Source organism: Schistocerca serialis, chromosome 9 (genome assembly GCF_023864345.2).
Source record: "Schistocerca serialis cubense isolate TAMUIC-IGC-003099 chromosome 9, iqSchSeri2.2, whole genome shotgun sequence".
Lineage (NCBI taxonomy): Eukaryota > Metazoa > Arthropoda > Insecta > Orthoptera > Acrididae > Schistocerca > Schistocerca serialis.
This window is the reverse complement of record NC_064646.1, coordinates 124214422-124232715: the sequence shown is the minus strand read 5'-3', so window position 1 is coordinate 124232715 and position 18294 is coordinate 124214422. Positions and strand designations below refer to the sequence as shown.

The following is an 18294-nucleotide window of genomic DNA, read 5'->3' as shown; positions in this document are numbered from 1 at the left end:
TGTTCCATAAGTGTGCATAAGCAGACTGGATCGTTGGGGACTACGTTAGAAGATGTTCATGTTCTCAGTCACAGAGTGTCATATCACGGAAACCATTGGCTTGTAGAACTATGTTTATTAGGATTATTTGCTTTGTTGTTGTCCTCTGCTCGCCCTTTTCCTTTGTACCTACAATACAATCATCCTATATAGGACCGCCGGTTCCGAGAAGCAACAGTCTGTCGAGACTGAGCAACGTTTTCGTATCATCTGGAGATAACTGCCAAGTGAATGACAAAAATATTGTCGGCTTGAGGTGAAGATCCGGCAGCAAACACGAGAAGTTACTCTGCCAGGAAAGCTTACGAAATTATAATATTTTTTTAATTACAGAATTTATCCAGTTCTAGACCAGTTAGAACCTAAGACTATGATACATCCTTCTTTTTCTTCTCATCTTCCTACAACTTCTCCATGTGTTGGCTAGTGCTTGTCTCTGTTCATTTGACATCACTCTTCTAGGTTGCAGTTTTCTTGTATAGGAAATTTTTCAAAAAATGGCTCTGAGCACTATGAGACTCAACTCCTGAGGTCATTACTCCCCTAGAACTTAGAACTAGTTAAACCTAACTATCCTAAGGACATCACACACATCCATGCCCGAGGCAGGATTCGAACCTGCGACCGTAGCGGTCGCGCGGTTCCAGATTGTAGCGCCTAGAACCGCACGGCCACTTCGGCCGGCAGGAAATTTTTCAGTATTGATCAGTAGGCTGAAATTTTCCCTGTTCTGTATGGTATTTTCTGTGATGTTAAGTCTTATCAGATGTCGTCTTGTCTCTTCCAGCTATCCTGTGTTTATGACTGAAAATCGAGAATTATCTTGGTTTGCCTACTGTCATTCATTCCATGAATATTGCGGTGTTAGCGCCCCTGGTACTGAAGTATGGATGTAGCAAAGTTGTTCAGTATTCAGTTAATCAGTCTTTCACTCAACTAAATATTTGATTTAATCGTTCTTGACCATGTTTGAATTTCTGTTACCAAAGAATGTAAGTTACAACTAAATCTTTGAAGTTTTCTGATAAGCATTTAGCCTGTTAGTACTTTGACAGACCCTACCTTGAGCAAAAGCAAATTGTCCTCATAACAATATTAACTTCACCGAAAATTGTAAATGATAAAACCTACCGGCGGAGGTTCGAATCCTCCCTCGGGCATGTGTGTGTGTGTTTGTCCTTGGAATAATTTAGGTTAAGTAGTGTGTAAGCTTAGGGACTGATGACCTTGGCAGTTAAGTCCCATAAGATTTCACACACATTTGAACTGTTGAATTTGTTAAAACCTATCGTTGGAATGGGCAACGCTTAAATGATCTGTAGATGAACTGTCAAATTTCCGTAAATGTCAAATGTCGAAAATTTTGAATTTCTGCATTAAGCATCAGTCATAGCAGGAAAAAAAATTCAATAATCTCTTGCAATATCAATAATTACTGTAAGTTTCTTGGATGAGAAATCAAATAAAATAGTCTTCGTTCCATTCTGATTTTATTACATCGAAGCAAACACACAGATGTTCGTAACAGTTCTTGCTAGCAAGACATTAACAAGCATACTGATACATAATCTCCTTACATGAAGCTCAATTAACATAACGATATTCACTATTTTCGTAAGTAATTGAATAGACGGCCCAGAGCAGCAGGAAGTAAGGAAGATTGGGCTTAACGTCCAGTCGACATCGAGGCCAGTAGAGACGGAGCGCATACTTTGATTGTGTAAAGCATGGAGAAGAAAATTGACCGTGCCCTTCCATAGGGACAGTCCAGCCATTTGCCTGGAGGGTTTCCGGAAATCACGGAAAACGAAAATGTAGACCGCCGGACGTGGGTTTGAATCGTCGCCCAGTGTGAGAACCACTGCGATACTTCGCTCGGTACAGCGGTAATACTCGTCGGCAGAATCTTCTTCTCCAAGCTGGCCGTCGATTAGTTTGTGGCTATGGTCGATTTGTTATCTACGAAGATGCTGCCGTCGGCGCATTGTAGCACTCTTCCTCATGGCATGAAACAAACAGAAACAAACATAAATGTAAAAAAAATTTCAGAACGACATTTTTAAATAAGAAAAAAAATTCGGAAACCAATAATTATACCTATCGTACCATTATATCTTCTCTCCTGCACACACTGCCGCTAAATTCTGTTACACCACAATACGACCGTAAAATTTTAATATCCTCTTCCTTATTTTGTCTGTGATTATGTTTCTGTATAAATATTCGATTCTTCTCTTCATCAGTTGCTATCTTTCTTCTTTTGTGATAATAAATTTTTTGTTTAGTATTTTCATTTCTTTGCATTCCAGTTCTTCTTATTCACCTCTTTTATTCAGTATAAGGCACTCAGATCCCTATAGTGATTCAGTTTTAATTACTCTTGCATAATGTTTAGTTTCTGCCTGGAACGATAATTAACATTTATTATTACACTACTGGCCATTAAAATTGCTACACCAAGAAGAAATGCAGATGATAAACGTGTATTCATTGCACAAACATATTATACTAGAACTGACATGTGATTGCATTTACACGCAATTTGGATGTATAGATTCTGAGAAAACAGTACCCAGAACCACCACCTCTGGCCGTAATAACGGCCTTGATGCGCCTGGGCATTTGATGGCGTGTACAGGTACAGCTGCCCACGCAGCTTCAACACGATGCCACAGTTCATCAAGCGTAGTGACTGGCGTATTGTGACGAGCCAGTTGCTCGGCCATCATTGACCAGACGTTTTCAATTGGTGAGAGATCTGGAGAATTTGCTGGCCACAGCAGGAGTCGAACATTTTCTGTATCCAGAAAGGCCGGTACAAGACCTCCAACATGTGGTCGTGCATTATCCTGCTGAAATGTAGGGTTTCGCAGGGATCGAATGAAGGGTAAAGCCACGGGTCGTAACACATCTGAAATGTAGCGTCCACTGTTCAAAGTGCCGTCAATGCGAACAAAAGGTGACCGAGACGTGTAACCAATGGCACCCCATACCACGACGCCGGGTGATACGCCAGTATGGTGATGACGAATACACGCTTCCAATGTGCGTTCACCGCGATGTCGCCAAACACAGATGCGACCATCATGATGTTGTAAACAAAACCTGGATTCATCCGAAAAAATGACGTTTTGCCATTCGTGCACCCAGGTTCGTCGTTGACTACACCATCGCAGGCGCTCCTGTCTGTGATGCAGCGTCAAGGGTAACCGCAGCCATGGTTTCCGAGCTGATAGTCCATGTTTCTGCAAACGTCGTCGAACTGTTCGTGCAGATGGTTGTTGTCTTGCAAACGTCCCCAACTGTTGACTCAGAGATCGGGACGTGACTGCACGATCCGTTACAGCCATGCGGATAAGATGCCTGCCATCTCGACTGCTAGTGATACGAGGCCATTGGGATCCACTACGGCGTTCCGTATTACTCTACTGAACCCACCGATTCCATATTTTGCTAACAGTCATTGGATCTCGACCAACGCGAGCAACAATGTCGCGATACGATAAACCGCAATCGCGATAGGCTACAATCTGACCTTTATCAAAGTCGGAAACGTGATGGTACGCATTTATCCTCCTTACATGAGGCATTACAACAACGTTTCACCGGGAAAGGCCGGTCAACTGCTGTTTGTGTATGAGAAATCGGTTGGAAACTATCCTCATGTCAGCATGTTGTAGGTGTCGCCACCGGCACCAACCTTGTGTGAATGCTCTGAAAAGCTAATCATTTGCATATCACAGCATCTTCTTCCTGTCGGTTAAATTTCGCGTCTGTAGCACATCATCTTCGTGGTGTAGCAATTTTAATGGCCAGTAGTGAAAATCACTTTTGGGTGAGTTTGTATGCTGATTCCATTTTCTTTAATCTTTCTTTACTTAAGTCCATGTTGCCCACGTTTGATGGCGTCAATTCTCCCAAATACTTAAACCAAGATTCCTAATCCTCGTAAAATTTAAAATTGTAGTTGGTAGCATTTCTTGGTTCCCACAAATCTGGTAGTGTCAGTATAGGGTATAAAACATGACACTTTGTAATTATTTTGTGTGTGACATGCCATTGAAGACCTTATCATTGTAATTATCTAGTGCATAAACTATAAATTTTGACTTCCCTTGGATAAAATATGGAATAGTAAAATTTACATTTTCCCTCTTTAGTGTTCTAGGGTAAAACTTGTCAACTCTTTTGAAGAATGAGATTTTCACTCTGCAGCGGAGTGTTCGCTGATATGAAACTTCCTGGCAGACCGAGACTCGAACTCGGGACCTTTTCCTTTCGCGGTCAAGTGCTGTACCATCTGAGATGCCAAAGCTCGACTCACGACGTGCCCTCAGAGCCTGAATTCTGCCAGTGCCTCGTCTCCTACCTTCCAAACTTCTCAGAAGCTCTTCTGCGAATCGGCACTTGCCCGCGAATGGCAAAGGTCCCGAGATCGAGTCTCGGACCGGCACACAGTTTTAATCTGCCAGGAAGTTTCAACTCTTTTGAAGTTTCTGTGTTTGTATATATTTCCTCTGTTGTGCTTATGCTCAGTGTATTCTGCTTTCTCAGTTTTGCATCTCTTTTGTCCTTAGACGTTATTGCAATATAGTCAACAAAAGCGAGACATTTCACCTCGAATCTTCCTCTGCCATATCTCATGTTTGTTCCTTCGATGTTTTTCTCTTGTAGTTCTTTATCTCATTCGCTTTAGATCTTCATTATTACCAAACTGAAGAGAGTCGGAGAGTGCCTATCACCTTGCCGAACTCCTGCGCTCGTTACGAAGATTTTCTGTCCGCCTATTTGTCTACTGAATCATAGGCTTTTTCCAAGTCAGTAAAAGTAACTACTGCGTTAAGGTTCCCTATTATCCTGATCCTGAGGATTATTTTCAAGTTAAAAATGTGCTCTGAGCACGATCTACTTTTTCTGAACCTCCCTTTGAACTTACCAACTCTGTATTCTGTTTGGTCTTCTATCTTATTCAGTAGAGCACTTGATAGATGAGGAGTGTTCAAATGAGAAGGTACGAAACGTAACAACCAAGCCGGTTGAAATCTGCATATGCCCCTTTGGGATAACCCGTAGTGAGATATCTAGGAAAGAGAGTGTAGTGTCGTCACCTACCTCTGAAAAATTCAAAGCCGTTCTCACGGTCTTTTTCGATATCCGCGGTCGGATACTTGTGAAAGCCACGAGTATGGAAAAACCATTAATAGAGACGTGCACTGTGAGACACTTCGTAACCTACGCAAGTTCAAAAATGGTTTAAATGGTTCTGAACACTATGGGACTTAACATCTGTGGTCATCAGTCCCCTAGAACTTAGAGCTAACCTAAGGACATCACACACATCCATGCCCGAGGCAGGATTCGAACTTGCGACCGTAGCAGTCGCGCGGTTCCGGACTGCGCGCCTAGAACCGCTAGACCACCGCGGCCGGCCCTACGCAAGTCCATCAAGAGCAAACACCCTGAAGTGCTCAAGGAGGGATGCTTCTGCTCCACTAAAAAGCGCGTCCACACGTCTCCAAATTTCAATACGCGATAACAATACAGATATTACTGGTAACAGTGCCACTAAAACAGAGTTACTAAATACGGTTTCCCGAAACTGCATCACCAAAGAAGAGCCGGCCGGAGTGGCCGAGCGGTTCTAGGCGCTACAGTCTGGAACCGCCCGACCGCTACGGTCGCAGGTTCGAATCTTGCCTCGGGCATGGATGTGTGTGATGTCCTTAAGTTAGTTAGGTTTAAGTAGTTCTAAGTTCTTGGGGACTGATGACTGATGACATTTGAACCATTTTGAACCAAAGAAGACGACGCAAATATTTCAAAATTACAACCCAGAACAACTGCCAACGTGACTGACTTAGAACTAGACATCCTCGGTGTAGCTAAGCAGTTTAAATCAATGAAGGCAAGGCCTCTGGTCCTAACTGTATACCAGTCAGATCCATACCTAAAAACTGGAAAATTGCGCAAGTCACACCAACACCGTAGAAAGGAAATAGGGGTAATCCGCTTAATTACAGGCCAATATCGCTAAAGTCGATTTGCAGTAGGATTTTGGAACATATATTATGTCCGAACATTATGAGTTATCTCGAAGAAATCGATTTATTGACAAATAGCCACACGGATTCAGAAAATATCGTTCTTGTGAAACACAACTACTTCTTTATCTTCTGAAGTGGTAAGTTCTATTAACAGGGGATGTCAAATTCATTCCATATTTTTAGACCCCAGAAGGGTTTTGATACGGTACCTCACAAGCGACTTCTAATTAAATTGCGTGCCGATAGATTACCGTCTCAGGTGTACGACTGGATTCGTAATTTTCTGTCAGAAAGGTTACAGTTCGAACTAACTGACGGAAAGTCATCGAGTAATACAGCAGATATATCTGGCGTTTCCCAAGGAAGTGTTATAAGCCCTCTGCTGTTCCTTATCTACGTGAACGATTTAGGAGACAATCTGAGTAACAGCCTTAGATTGTTTGCAGATGATACTGTCATTTACATTCTCATAAAATCATCCGATAATCAAAACAAACTGCAAAATGATTTAGAAAATATATCTGTACAGTAAGAAAAATGGCAACCGACACTAAGCAATGAAAAGTGTGAAATCATCCAAATAAGTACTAAAAGGAATCCGCTAAATTTCTGTTACTCAAATGTAAAGGCTGTAAATTCAACGAAATACTATGGAATTACAATTACGAATAATATAAGTTGGAAAGATGGCATGTTGTGGATAAAGAAAAGCAAAGACTAGATTTATAGGTGGAACACTGAGAACATGCAACAGGGCTACTAAAGAGATTGCCTACACTATGCTTGTACGTCTTCTTCTGGAGTATTGCTGTGGGATCTGCATCAGAGGATGGACGGAGAAGGTCGACAAAGTTCAAAAAAAGGCAGTTCGTTTTATACTACCACGAAATAGGGTAGAGAGCGCCACGGAATACGTGGATTGGGGCGGCAGTCATCCCAACAAAGGTGTTTCTCGTTGCAGCAGGATATTGTTACGAAATTTCAATCACTAACTCCGTCCTCAGAGTGTAAAAATATTTTGTCGGCATCCACCTATGCAGGGGGAAATGATCAGCGTGATAAAATAAGACAAATCAGATCTCACACAGAAAGGTTTAGGTATTCGTTTTTCCCACACGCTGTTCGAGAGCAGAACGGTAGAGAAATAGCTCGAAGGAGATTAGATGAACCCTCTGCCAGGCTGTTAATTGTGAACTGCCAAGTATGATACAGATGTATATAAATGTAGGAGTGTGATGGCTAAGTCCAAGTGGAAGCAATTTGAGCACCCGCCCTATAGCCCAGAAACGTCGTCCTGACACGTGTTTGGCCCGCTAAAAGACGTCTCTAATGGAAGCGCCTCAGCTCTGACGACGAGTTGGACATAGTTGAGGACTGGTTCCTGTCACAGCCACAGGAATTCCGGAAACAGGGAATTCTTCGCACCATGAAACAGTGGGATAGTTGTGCTCAGGCCTCTGGTAATTACTTTTGAATAAAGACTACATTCATACCCACAGTGTTATTCCATATCCTTTCATTTGATCACCACTCACAGTTCTGAAGGTGACTGAAAGTAAAGATATGCCTCGGTAATTGTTGGTTTCTGCACTATCTCCCTTCTTACTATTGGATGGACCATGGCTTGTTTCCAGTCGTCCGTTTTCTTCATTTATTCCAGCAATCTTTAATAACATCATAAAAAGTTTGAGCTAAATGTAAATGTCGCGTAGACCGTTCGCCGGGTGCAAGTCTTTCGATTTGACGCCACTTCAGCGACTTGCGCGTCGATGGGGATGAAATGATGATGATTAGGACAACATAACACCCAGTCCTTGAGCCGAGAAATTCTCCAACCCAACTGGGAATCGAACTCGGGCCCTTAGGATTGACAGTCTGTCGCGCTGACCACTCAGCTACTGGGGGCGGACAAGTTTCAGCTGCTCGTTGCCCTCCCAGTTTCCACATCTCAACTAATATCCCGTCTTCAGCTGTCGATCTGTCTTTTTCTTTCCAGCTGGCCAAATCAAAATATTGTATACGTTTTCCTCCAATTTCTGTTTTTGTTCGATGGCGAACGGTGTAGGCTGGTACCAGTTAACATTGTGAAGTGTTCCTTGATTGACTAAATTATTACCTCTATTTCCTTTTAACATAATCACATTCTCAATCTACACAATGTACCATTAACTGGAAGTATTTGGCCCACAGCTACCGGATGAAGGCGCAGCAGCTGTCGCGCCTGTTCCACGATAGACCCCGCACGCCGCTGCAGGAGGTGGTGTACTGGACGGAGTACGTGGTGCGCCACAAGGGAGCGCCACACATGCGGTCGGCCGCGCTGGAGCTGTGCTGGTACCAGAGGCTGCTACTGGACGTGCTGGCGGCGGCGCTGGCCGCTGCCGCTGCAGTCCTCTGGGTCCTCAAGGTCGCCCTGCGGACTGTCCACAGGCTGATTGTCGGCCGGGGGCCAGACAGCCCCAAGAAGAAACTCAAAAAGAAATAGCAACACTTGTACCAAATAAGAACAAAATTCCTGAGGTTATTTTTAAATATATCGTTATTTATACAATATGCGACTACTCCTGTTCTTCCACCAATGACTTCATCCAAGCTCCTAAAGCAGGGACGGCCAAAAATTTGGCACGCAAGCAGTGGCCTGGTAAACATGCCGCAGCTGTCTCGCCTGACTGCACGCTCCACCCACCGCTCCACCCACCGCACGCCGTGCTGTCTGAGCACGAGGCAGTGGAAGAAGGATAAACTTCTTTTTCCTTTATTGCATTTCAATTCCCCATCGGGGCGAGCTGGCAGCAGCATATGCGCTGCTCTTCAGCCGAAAGACATAGAACAAACAATAGAAGACATTTAAAAATATCAAAGGAGAAAACATGGTGAACATAGATATAAAAAAGGGGGAACATCATGGAAGACAATAGACAAAAAAGGGGTGACTGTGAAATGGAGATAAAAACCGTAAAAAAGTAGCACACACAAAAAACCACTGGGACAATTAAAAGAACACAAGGCGCAGTATGATCGGGGCATAAAAGTATCGACAGATGGCGTAGCACATTACAAACACTGACAGTAACACTAAGTTCAAGACCAGCACACAATTAAAGTCGCACCTCTCGACGCACAGGAGAAACAGCACTAAACACAACACTGACGTGGCACACTGACGATGATCAAAATGGGGGATCTGCCAGGTGCAAGGAGATGAGGGAAACTGGAAGAAGGGAGGGAGGGGAAGAGAGGAGGGGGAAATGGGCAGGGGGCGCTCCGAAGAGGGCCAGGTAGGATGGGATGTGGGAGGGAAAAAGGCAAGGATGGGGTGCAGGGTCTCAGGGGGGAGGCAAGGAGGAAAATACGTTCTGGGAGAAGGAGGGGAGAGGAAAAAGGGGACCCTGGGGAGGGGGGAGGACAAGGACAGGTTATAGTTGGAAGGAAGTCTGTATGTCACAGGGAAGTTCGTCATCGGGAAGGAGGAAGCGTTGGAAATTGCCCTGATGAAGGAGATGGAGGGTGTGGAGGTGGACAGAGGGTAATTCAGTCGCAGTGCATACGACTTCATTTCATATTTCACTTTTCTCAACAACACAGATAACAAACAATATGATTTTTCAGTATTATTTAATTATTTGTGGTGCTCTGAAGACGTAGTATAATATTGATCAGCTATAGACTGTCGGCTTATGTGCCGACGCAGACAATTTCACAAATTTTCGACATCAGGTTGCAACTTCATTTTGACTTATTTAGTTTCATAATCCAAAAAACCCTTTCACATGTTTATCGAAATATGTTGTCGTATTTGCAATCTCATTGTGGAGACGTGGAAATTCTCTTTGAGAAAACTTGGAACACTTGGACAGTTCTAACACTTTGCCGTCCGCACGTCTTGTACAAATTTATTCACTTAACGCCGGCAGCTTCAATTCGGATCACTTGGCTTGTCGCCGGCCATTTGTCACCTTTCCGTTGATGACAAGCTTCAAACACATTGACTTTTGCGCCCCTTAATTTTTCTGGAAATCCTCTATTTTTCCGTATCGTTCCATAAACTCGAATTTTCTTTTCAAGTAACTTCTCTGCAAGTTCTACACTGTTATATAATTGTCCATGTAGATGTGATGCCACTTTCCATAAGGTGTCAATAGTTCCATCTCCGTTTTTGCTAAAGGTTGTCCAACGCCGGAATATATCTTGAATGAGGAAATGTATCCTGTACTCGAATCACTCAGCATGCGAATGAGTATGCCATATTTCGTAATTTTCGACGGATTGTGAACTTTAAAATTTAACTGTCCACGCCACGGTATCATTCCTTTATCAGTTGAGATGTTTTGACTTAGGTTAAATGTTTCTTTAAACTTTCTGGAAAATAATCAATTACGAATTGCACTTTGAAAAGCCGGTCGACATTTTCTGCTTTATTGTTGTTATCGGAAAAATGTAAAAATTATAATATTTGTCTGAATCGGTTGCGGGACAACGTTTTGCGAAATATCGATGTGTCTATCAACAGATTTGTTGACCAGTAATCATCGATCCTTACTTTTTCTTGAATTCCCATAAGGATAGCAATCGCAAACCATTTTCTAAGTTCGGGGCCCGTAAAGTCGGCAAATTTGGCATTTCTTTTTCATCCAGTTTCCTTCTATTGCAATTTTGACTGTAATACTTGTTGGTTTCGTTGCTAATATATTTAAATACATCGTTCCCAATATGTACTTTTACGATATCCACGATGCTCTGCGTATCTTTGGGAAATACGTGTCGACTCGGAGATCCTTCAAATTTATTATTGGTCCTCAGTAAATCGTCTCATTCATCCGAATCAGTTGGCAACCGTAGAGTTCGCCGAATTCTGAATTCTTCTTGGATGTATTTCACTATCTTGTGTCGATTCTGCTTCACTTTCATTTTTTTTATATTCCATGACTTCTTCCCAATCGACGTCCGGAACGTCAGACAAGACGACCGCGAATTCATCTAAATAATCGTATCGTCTCTTTCGTCTGCCATGATGAAGGTGCACAAGTACTTATAAAAACAAAAAACTTGTTGACGCGTGTAGCTTACTGTTATCTAAAAAAAACACCAACAGAATGAAAAAGATACTGAAGTGTTGTCACCAGCCACTGCGCGATACTGTGCACACGACACCACTGTGGTGTCGCCGGTCGGCAAGTGTTAACATAAAAGAACTTCTCTGTTAAGTGAGAATTACACTGCAGATCAATCACGTCCATCTGCGCCTTCAATTGACAGGGGGAATCGGATCGAAAACAACTGAGAACGTATGTAAGATTGGCAGTGTCCTCAAAACGTTTAGAAAACTATGCTTGTAATTGTTTCAAGGCCACAATCAATTTTTCAAACTTTGCGTTTTTTTAACGCCGGTGTACGTGCGGAAATAGTGTTTTGCGTCAGAAGTTGGCCCTTTCCACAATAAGATTTTCTTTTTAAAAGCATCCCCATCAAATCAGAAATAAGATGTTTCTCACCTTGCAATGACTTACCGTGGGCAGTGTGCAGCCAAGTCCTCTTAAAGTGCGAGGTGTACAATCCATTCCGAATGTTCCAATTTTCTTTCCTGCTTTTCTATTTCCTTCATGAATTTAGCAATGGCGGGTTTTAAATCGCAAATCAGTTCCAACAAAGCATGCCCCTTGACTTAACCAACATACTTTGCAGTAATATATAAAATATCCACGCTCTTCGTTCAGTTCCATCGAAAACTGTAGCAACTGACAAAGGAATAAAGCGTGCGAATTCAGAAAACTTACTTCTCGTACCACCAATTCCATAACGAACAAATTTAACACAAAGTTCTTCTTATGTACAAAAGGATGAATCCCGTCAGTTGATCTTTGTAAATTTTTAGTCTTTCATCATTAAATCTTTAAATTCTTCCTGTATTACTATTATAATGTCGTTTCATTGCAAATTTATGAGACCGTACATCACATAATAGATAATGAGAATGCTTATCCATCTCTTCTATCATTCCCACTCACTTTTAAAGGTTTTGACGATAAATCGCTAGACTGCCTCTTTTTATGCAAACAGGCCTTATACCTGTGAACTTTTTATGTCATGAACAAATAGCAATGGGTAAACTGCACTGACACCACGATTCTGCCAAAATGAAGAATGTCGCGGCGATCGAAAAACACAGCACGGCAAGCCAAATGAAATCTCAGGCTCTACAGTTAAATTGTCTTGAATTCATTTTAGTTTTTATTCTGGCACCTAAATTGCTAAGTGTCTTATGTTTTTTTAGCTCTGTTACTTATGATACATATTTCAGATACTTGAAAATGACTAGACAGTCGAAACTGTCCAGTAGTGTAAAAGACAAAACACAGGAGGACCTTCTAACCAAAGTTACGACAGAAAATATGATAGATTACCCTTCATAAAAGATATTTACGGTGTGGATCGCGTTGCAACTAAAATGTTGGGACGGCAAAGTTTGCTAACACGTAGGACATTTAAACCGCGACTCTACAAACCGCCATGCAATAGTTGTCACAAAAACTGCCTTTTCCTTCATGTCACAACAATTTTTCGGCTATTGCATTTTGTTCTAGTTAAGTATTGAGTCTTTTAATATTATAATGTCTACATAGTCAAGTCAAAAGTTATCGACGATGGAAATGTGCATTCTGTGTACACATCTGGCACTCTGCCATTACGACGTTGCGATCGTGAATGCACCTCCTAAAAACTCTCTGCAACAAACTGGGCCGCAACCACCATCACTGCTTTCTCTCTCACCGAGCGAGGTGGTGCAATAGTTAGCACAATGGACACGCATTCAGGAGGACAACGATTTAAACCCGCATCTGACCACCCTGATTTATATTTTCCGTGATTTCCCTAAATCGCTTCAGGGAAATGCCCGGATGGTTTCTTTGAAAGGGCACGGTCGACTTCCTTCCCCATCCATCCCTAATCCGATGGAACCGATGGCTTCGCTGTTTGGCCCTCTGGCGTTAGGAACTTGCTTACTCTGTATAAGAAATAGTAGTAAATAATAATAGTGATGCTGTCACTGTTGGTTTGTAATATTTACTGACAAAATGCAACCTAACGCTAGATTGCGTACTTAGGCTATCCTGTGTGGCCGTTTTTTAGTACGACTTAAAAAGAGAAAGAGAGATTATTAATTGATCGCCGATGCGTCGGTTCTCGATTATGTTCAGGAGACGTACGGATTGATTACGCCAAGGGGTTTTCTTAATTGATCTTTCGACCAGGACTGCCTTCAAGCAATCAGAATCTTCGATGAAAATACGTAAGGGACCTATCTGAATATAAAAATGGAAATGAAAGCAAATTAGTGGAATTTCGTAAGAGAAAGATTAATAGATCGGAAGTTGAACACATTAGTGGTCTCCCAAACACAATCGAGACACCGCGATAAAGAGCGAACCTGTAACAAAGCTCATATACAATTTGAAGATCATTTATGGTTAGTGAAAGAAAAGAATAAGAAGAAAATTACTGCATCGTAAGATAATATATTGTGAACAGCCGGCCGCGGTGGCCTAGCGGTTCTAGGCGCTTCAGTCTGGAACCGCACGACTGCTACGGTCGCAGGTTCGAATCCTGCCTCGGGGATGGATGTGTGTGATGTCCTTAGGTTAGTTAGGTTTAAGTAGTTCGAAGTTCTAGGGGACTGATGACCTCAGATGTTGAGTCCCATAGTGCTCAGAGCCATTTGAACCAAATACACAATAAATACATGATTTACATCTGATATTTCTTTTGTACATGGCGCAGTCCAATAATCGCTGCTTTGTCAGTCCGTTCCTTCTTAAAATTAAATGTCCTTGCGTGTGCGTAAGTACATGATATCCTCACCCGAGTTACCGAAACGTTTGTTCGTCGCTTCACATAGTTTTTACACAAAATAAAAATACAACTTGACACTTGTAGCAATGCTATGTAGTACGTCTTAACACGTCGGCGACCAAAAGTACCCGGGATAATGAAGTCTCTAGAATATTTCTTAACAAAAGATAGATTATTCTTTCTTCTGTTTCTCAGCTTCTTGCTATCAAGTGCTGCGGCAATGATTTTAAATATCTGCGCCCAGTGGGTCATACTGCTTATTTAGAGTATTTAAACGCTGGTCGCGCGTCTTGGTGTAGGCGCACATTATAAAAATATTTCGTCTCTTTACTCTCGCGCTGTGATGCAACATTTTTACGAACTACAGCTCGTTGGCTGTCCTTTTCTTTTATGACAAATATCTCATATGCTAAGTATCTGAAATCCAATAACATTACACTCCCCTCCTTCCTGAATCAGTCAACCAACCAACTTTCACTCTCTTTGGCCTCCCTGATCTACCCTCCACACATTGCGCCTTTGTAGACGAAACCGACTCGTCACAAAGTAGAACTTGTTATAGTCCTACGATTAGTCTGTATTCACCTCAGCTTTGAACACCTTCCTTTGACCAACAAGGCTGAAAGGCGACTCTCAGCTTCATGGAAGAAGCTGACCTACAATTACGCATGAATAAGATGAAAAGAGTTTTTGATTAATTTTGCAACTGATAAAGGGAAAGTATGCATTCCAGCAACAAGACAACAGTGACCGAGTTCATCAAGCAAAAGGTATTCCAGGCAGTTAAATCTATGGTCTGAAATTGTACAGGTCACAGTTCTATGTGGCCGGAAAATCCACGTACTAGCGATGTCTTTAAAGCAATCAGTTCTGCGAGGCGATACCAGGTAGCTCCTTACATACTCTTGTATTTCTCCCTGTCCGCTCCGATAGCTGAGTGGTCAGCGTGACGGATTGCCGTACTACGGGCCCGGGTTCGATTGCCAGCTAGGTCGGGGATTTTCTCCGCTCAGGGACTGGGTGTTGTGTTGTCTTCATCATCATTACATCCCCATCTGGCGCGCAGGTCGCCCAATGTGGCGTCGAATGTAATAAGACCTGCACCGAGGCGGCCGGACCTGCCCCGCAAGAGGTCTCCCGGCCAATGACGCCAAACGCTCATTTCCATTTCCATATCTCTCCCTAAAAATGTTTTCGGGATTTGTTGGCCGGGAGTCCCCAACCGGGGAAGTTCGGCCGCCTGGTTGCAAGTCTTATTTCAGGTGACGGCACATTGGGTGACTTGCGCTTCGTTGATGATGATGAGGACAACACAACATCCAGTCCACGAGCGGAGAAAGTCTCCAACCCGGCCGGGAATTGAATCCGGGCCTACTATATAGTAGGCGAACACGTTACCACTCACTCAGCTAATAGGGACACAGCACAAGTAATTAACAATGATAACTCACAGACTCATATAACTTCTATGCATGACGTCTCCTTAAAATAGCAATTAATGTACCAGGTGATCAAAAAGAAGTCAGTATAAATTTGAAAACTGAATAAATCACGAAATAATGTAGATAGAGAGGTACAAATTGACACACATGCTTGGGGTTTTATTAGAACCAAAAAAATACAAACATTCAAAAAATGTCCGACACATGGCGCTTCAACTGATCAGAATAGCAATAATTAGCATAACCAAGTAAGACAAAGCAAAGATAATGTTCTTTACAGGAAATGCTCAATATGTCCACCATCATTCCTCAACAATAGCTGTAGTCGAGGAATAATGTTGTGAACAGAATCGTAAAGCATGTCCAGAGTTATGGTGAGGCATTGGCGTCGGATGTTGTCTTTCAGCATCCCTAGAGATGTCGGTCGATCACGATACACTTGCGACTTCAGGTAACCCCAAAGCCAATATTCGCACGGACTGAGGTCTGGGGACCTGGGAGGCCAAGCATGACGAAAGTGGCGGCTGAGCACTCGATCATCACCAAACGAAGCGCGCCAGAGATCTTTCACGCATCTAGCAATATGGGGTGTTTTTTTTTTTTTTTTGTTCTAATAAAACCCCATGTCATTCCAAGCATGTGTGTCAATTTTTACTTCTCTATCTACATTATTCCGTGGTTTACTAAGTTTTCAAATTTATACTGACTTTTTCTTCACCCGGTAAATGAAATTCTGAAACATCAATACATCATTCTAATAAAGCGTCCTTCCAGCAAGATTGAAGAGACATGGTCGTTTTACAAGATGGCAGCTGTCGCTTCCTACATGTGACGCAGCGAATGGCGGTCAGCTTTACTTTCGAGACTGATACCTTTCTAATCCTTGCTGCCTGAGAGTTACGTGCTGAATTAGCAGCTAATTCTGTATGGTGTCTCCAAAACGGCAGCGGATGGCTCGCTTATGACGTCAGAGTTGAGTGGACCAGGTGTTAACTCCTCCGTCGGCATCGATCCAATGCTGGCTACTACTGACAACTCGTATCTCACTCTCACACAGTGGCGAGCTGCCGCCTCTGGTAACGTTTTCCCTGCTTCTGACACCAAGCACACAGTCTTCTGCTCGCACCAAGAAGCAATCTTGCTGGTCGTCCTTCACCCTAATTTCTTACATCAATAATTTAGATGCTGGTATGGTTCGAAAGATTCCATAAATTTAGTACTTGTTTTTTGTCTAAAATAAAATATTACACCGTTATTTAGTAATAAATATGCGAGTTTACGCGATATAAGAAAACATCTCTGAATTTGCCTCTCAGGTTTTCCACCAAAGACAAGCCACCTGTCTGACGTTGGTGACACTCGCTCCACTATTTCTTTGTATGCTGTGTGAAGGACTCGAGAGCATCCATTTCTGTACTTTTAACAGAACAGCGCCAGATTTTACAATTTTTGAGAAGAAAGCCAAAATATAGTAGAACAGTTACAGGGTGAATGTTAGCTTACACTCAGGATTAAAAAGTGTTTATCTTAAAAAGGACCATCCGATTAGTAATAGTCACAAACATTTGGCTCACAATTTTAGACGAACAGTTAGTAACAGGTAGGTTTTGTAAATTAAAATACAGAACGTAGGTACGTTTGAACATTTTACTTCGGTTGTTCCAATGTGATATATGTACATTTGTGAACTTATCATTTCTGAGAACGCATGCTGTTACAGTGTGATTACCTGTAAATGCCACATTAATGCAATAAATGCTCAAAATGACGTCCGTCAACCTCAATGCATTTGGCAAGACGTGTAACGACATTCCTCTCAACAGCGAGTAGTTCGCCTTCCGTAATGTTTCGCTTTGACAATGCGCTGACGCATGTTGTCAGGCGTTGTCGGTGGATCACGATAGCAAATATCCTTCAACTTTCCTCACATAAATAAATCCGGGAACGTCAGATCCGGTGAACGTGCGGGAAATGGTATGGTGCTTGGATGGCGAGTGCAGCTGCCATGAGATTGCTATTCAATACCGCTTCAACCGCATGCGACCTATGTTCCGGACATCCATCATGTTGGAAGTACATTACCATTTTGTCATGCAGTGAAACATCTTGTAGTAACATCGGTAGAACAGTACGTAGGAAATCAGCATACATTGCACCATTTAGATTGCCATCGATAAAATGGGGGCCAATTATCCTTCCTTCCATAATGCCGCACCATACATTAACCCGCCAAGTTCGCTGATGTTCCACTTGTCGCAGCCATCGTGGATTTTCCGTTGCCCAATAGTACATATTATGCCGGTTTACGTTACCGCTGTTGGTGAATGACGCTTCGTCGCTAAATAGAGCGCATGCAAAAAATCTGTCGTAGTCCCGTAATTTCTCTTCTTCCCAGTGGTAGAACTGTATACGACTTTCAAAGTCGTTGCCATGCAATTCCTGGTGCATAGAAATATGGTACGGGTGCAATCGATGTTGATGAGGCATTCTCAACACCAACGTTTTTGAGATTCCCGATTCTCGTGCATTTTGTCTGCTACTGATGTGCGGATTAGCCGCGACAGCAGCTAAAACGCCTACTTGGGCATCATCAATTGTTGCAGGTCGTGGTTGAAGTTTCACATGCGGCTGAACACTTCCTGTTTCCTTAAATAACGTAACTATCCGGCGAACGGTCCGGACACTTGGATGATGTCGTCCAGGAAACCGAGCAGCATACATAGCACACGCCCGTTGGGCATTTTGACCACAACAGCCATACATCAACACGATATCGACCTTTTCCGCAATTGGTAAACGGTCCATTTTAACACGGGTAATGTATCACGAAGCAAATACCGTCCGCATTGGCGGAATGTTACGTGATATCAAGTACTTAAACGTTTGTGACTATTACAGCGCCATCTGTTACAAAGTGAAAA

The 18294-nt window shown here is 42.6% G+C and overlaps 1 protein-coding gene across 1 annotated transcript in view; it reads left to right on the top strand.

Moving 5' to 3' along the window:
- Window positions 1-8634, top strand: part of LOC126419056 (UDP-glycosyltransferase UGT5-like) — a 158491-nt gene extending 149857 nt beyond the window's left edge. The window contains exon 6 of the mRNA XM_050086131.1: window positions 8274-8634. Coding sequence (XP_049942088.1) covers window positions 8274-8568 — 295 coding nt within the window. The 3' untranslated portion in view covers window positions 8569-8634. The remainder of the gene's footprint in view (window positions 1-8273) is intronic.
- The last annotated feature ends 9660 nt before the right edge of the window (window positions 8635-18294 follow it).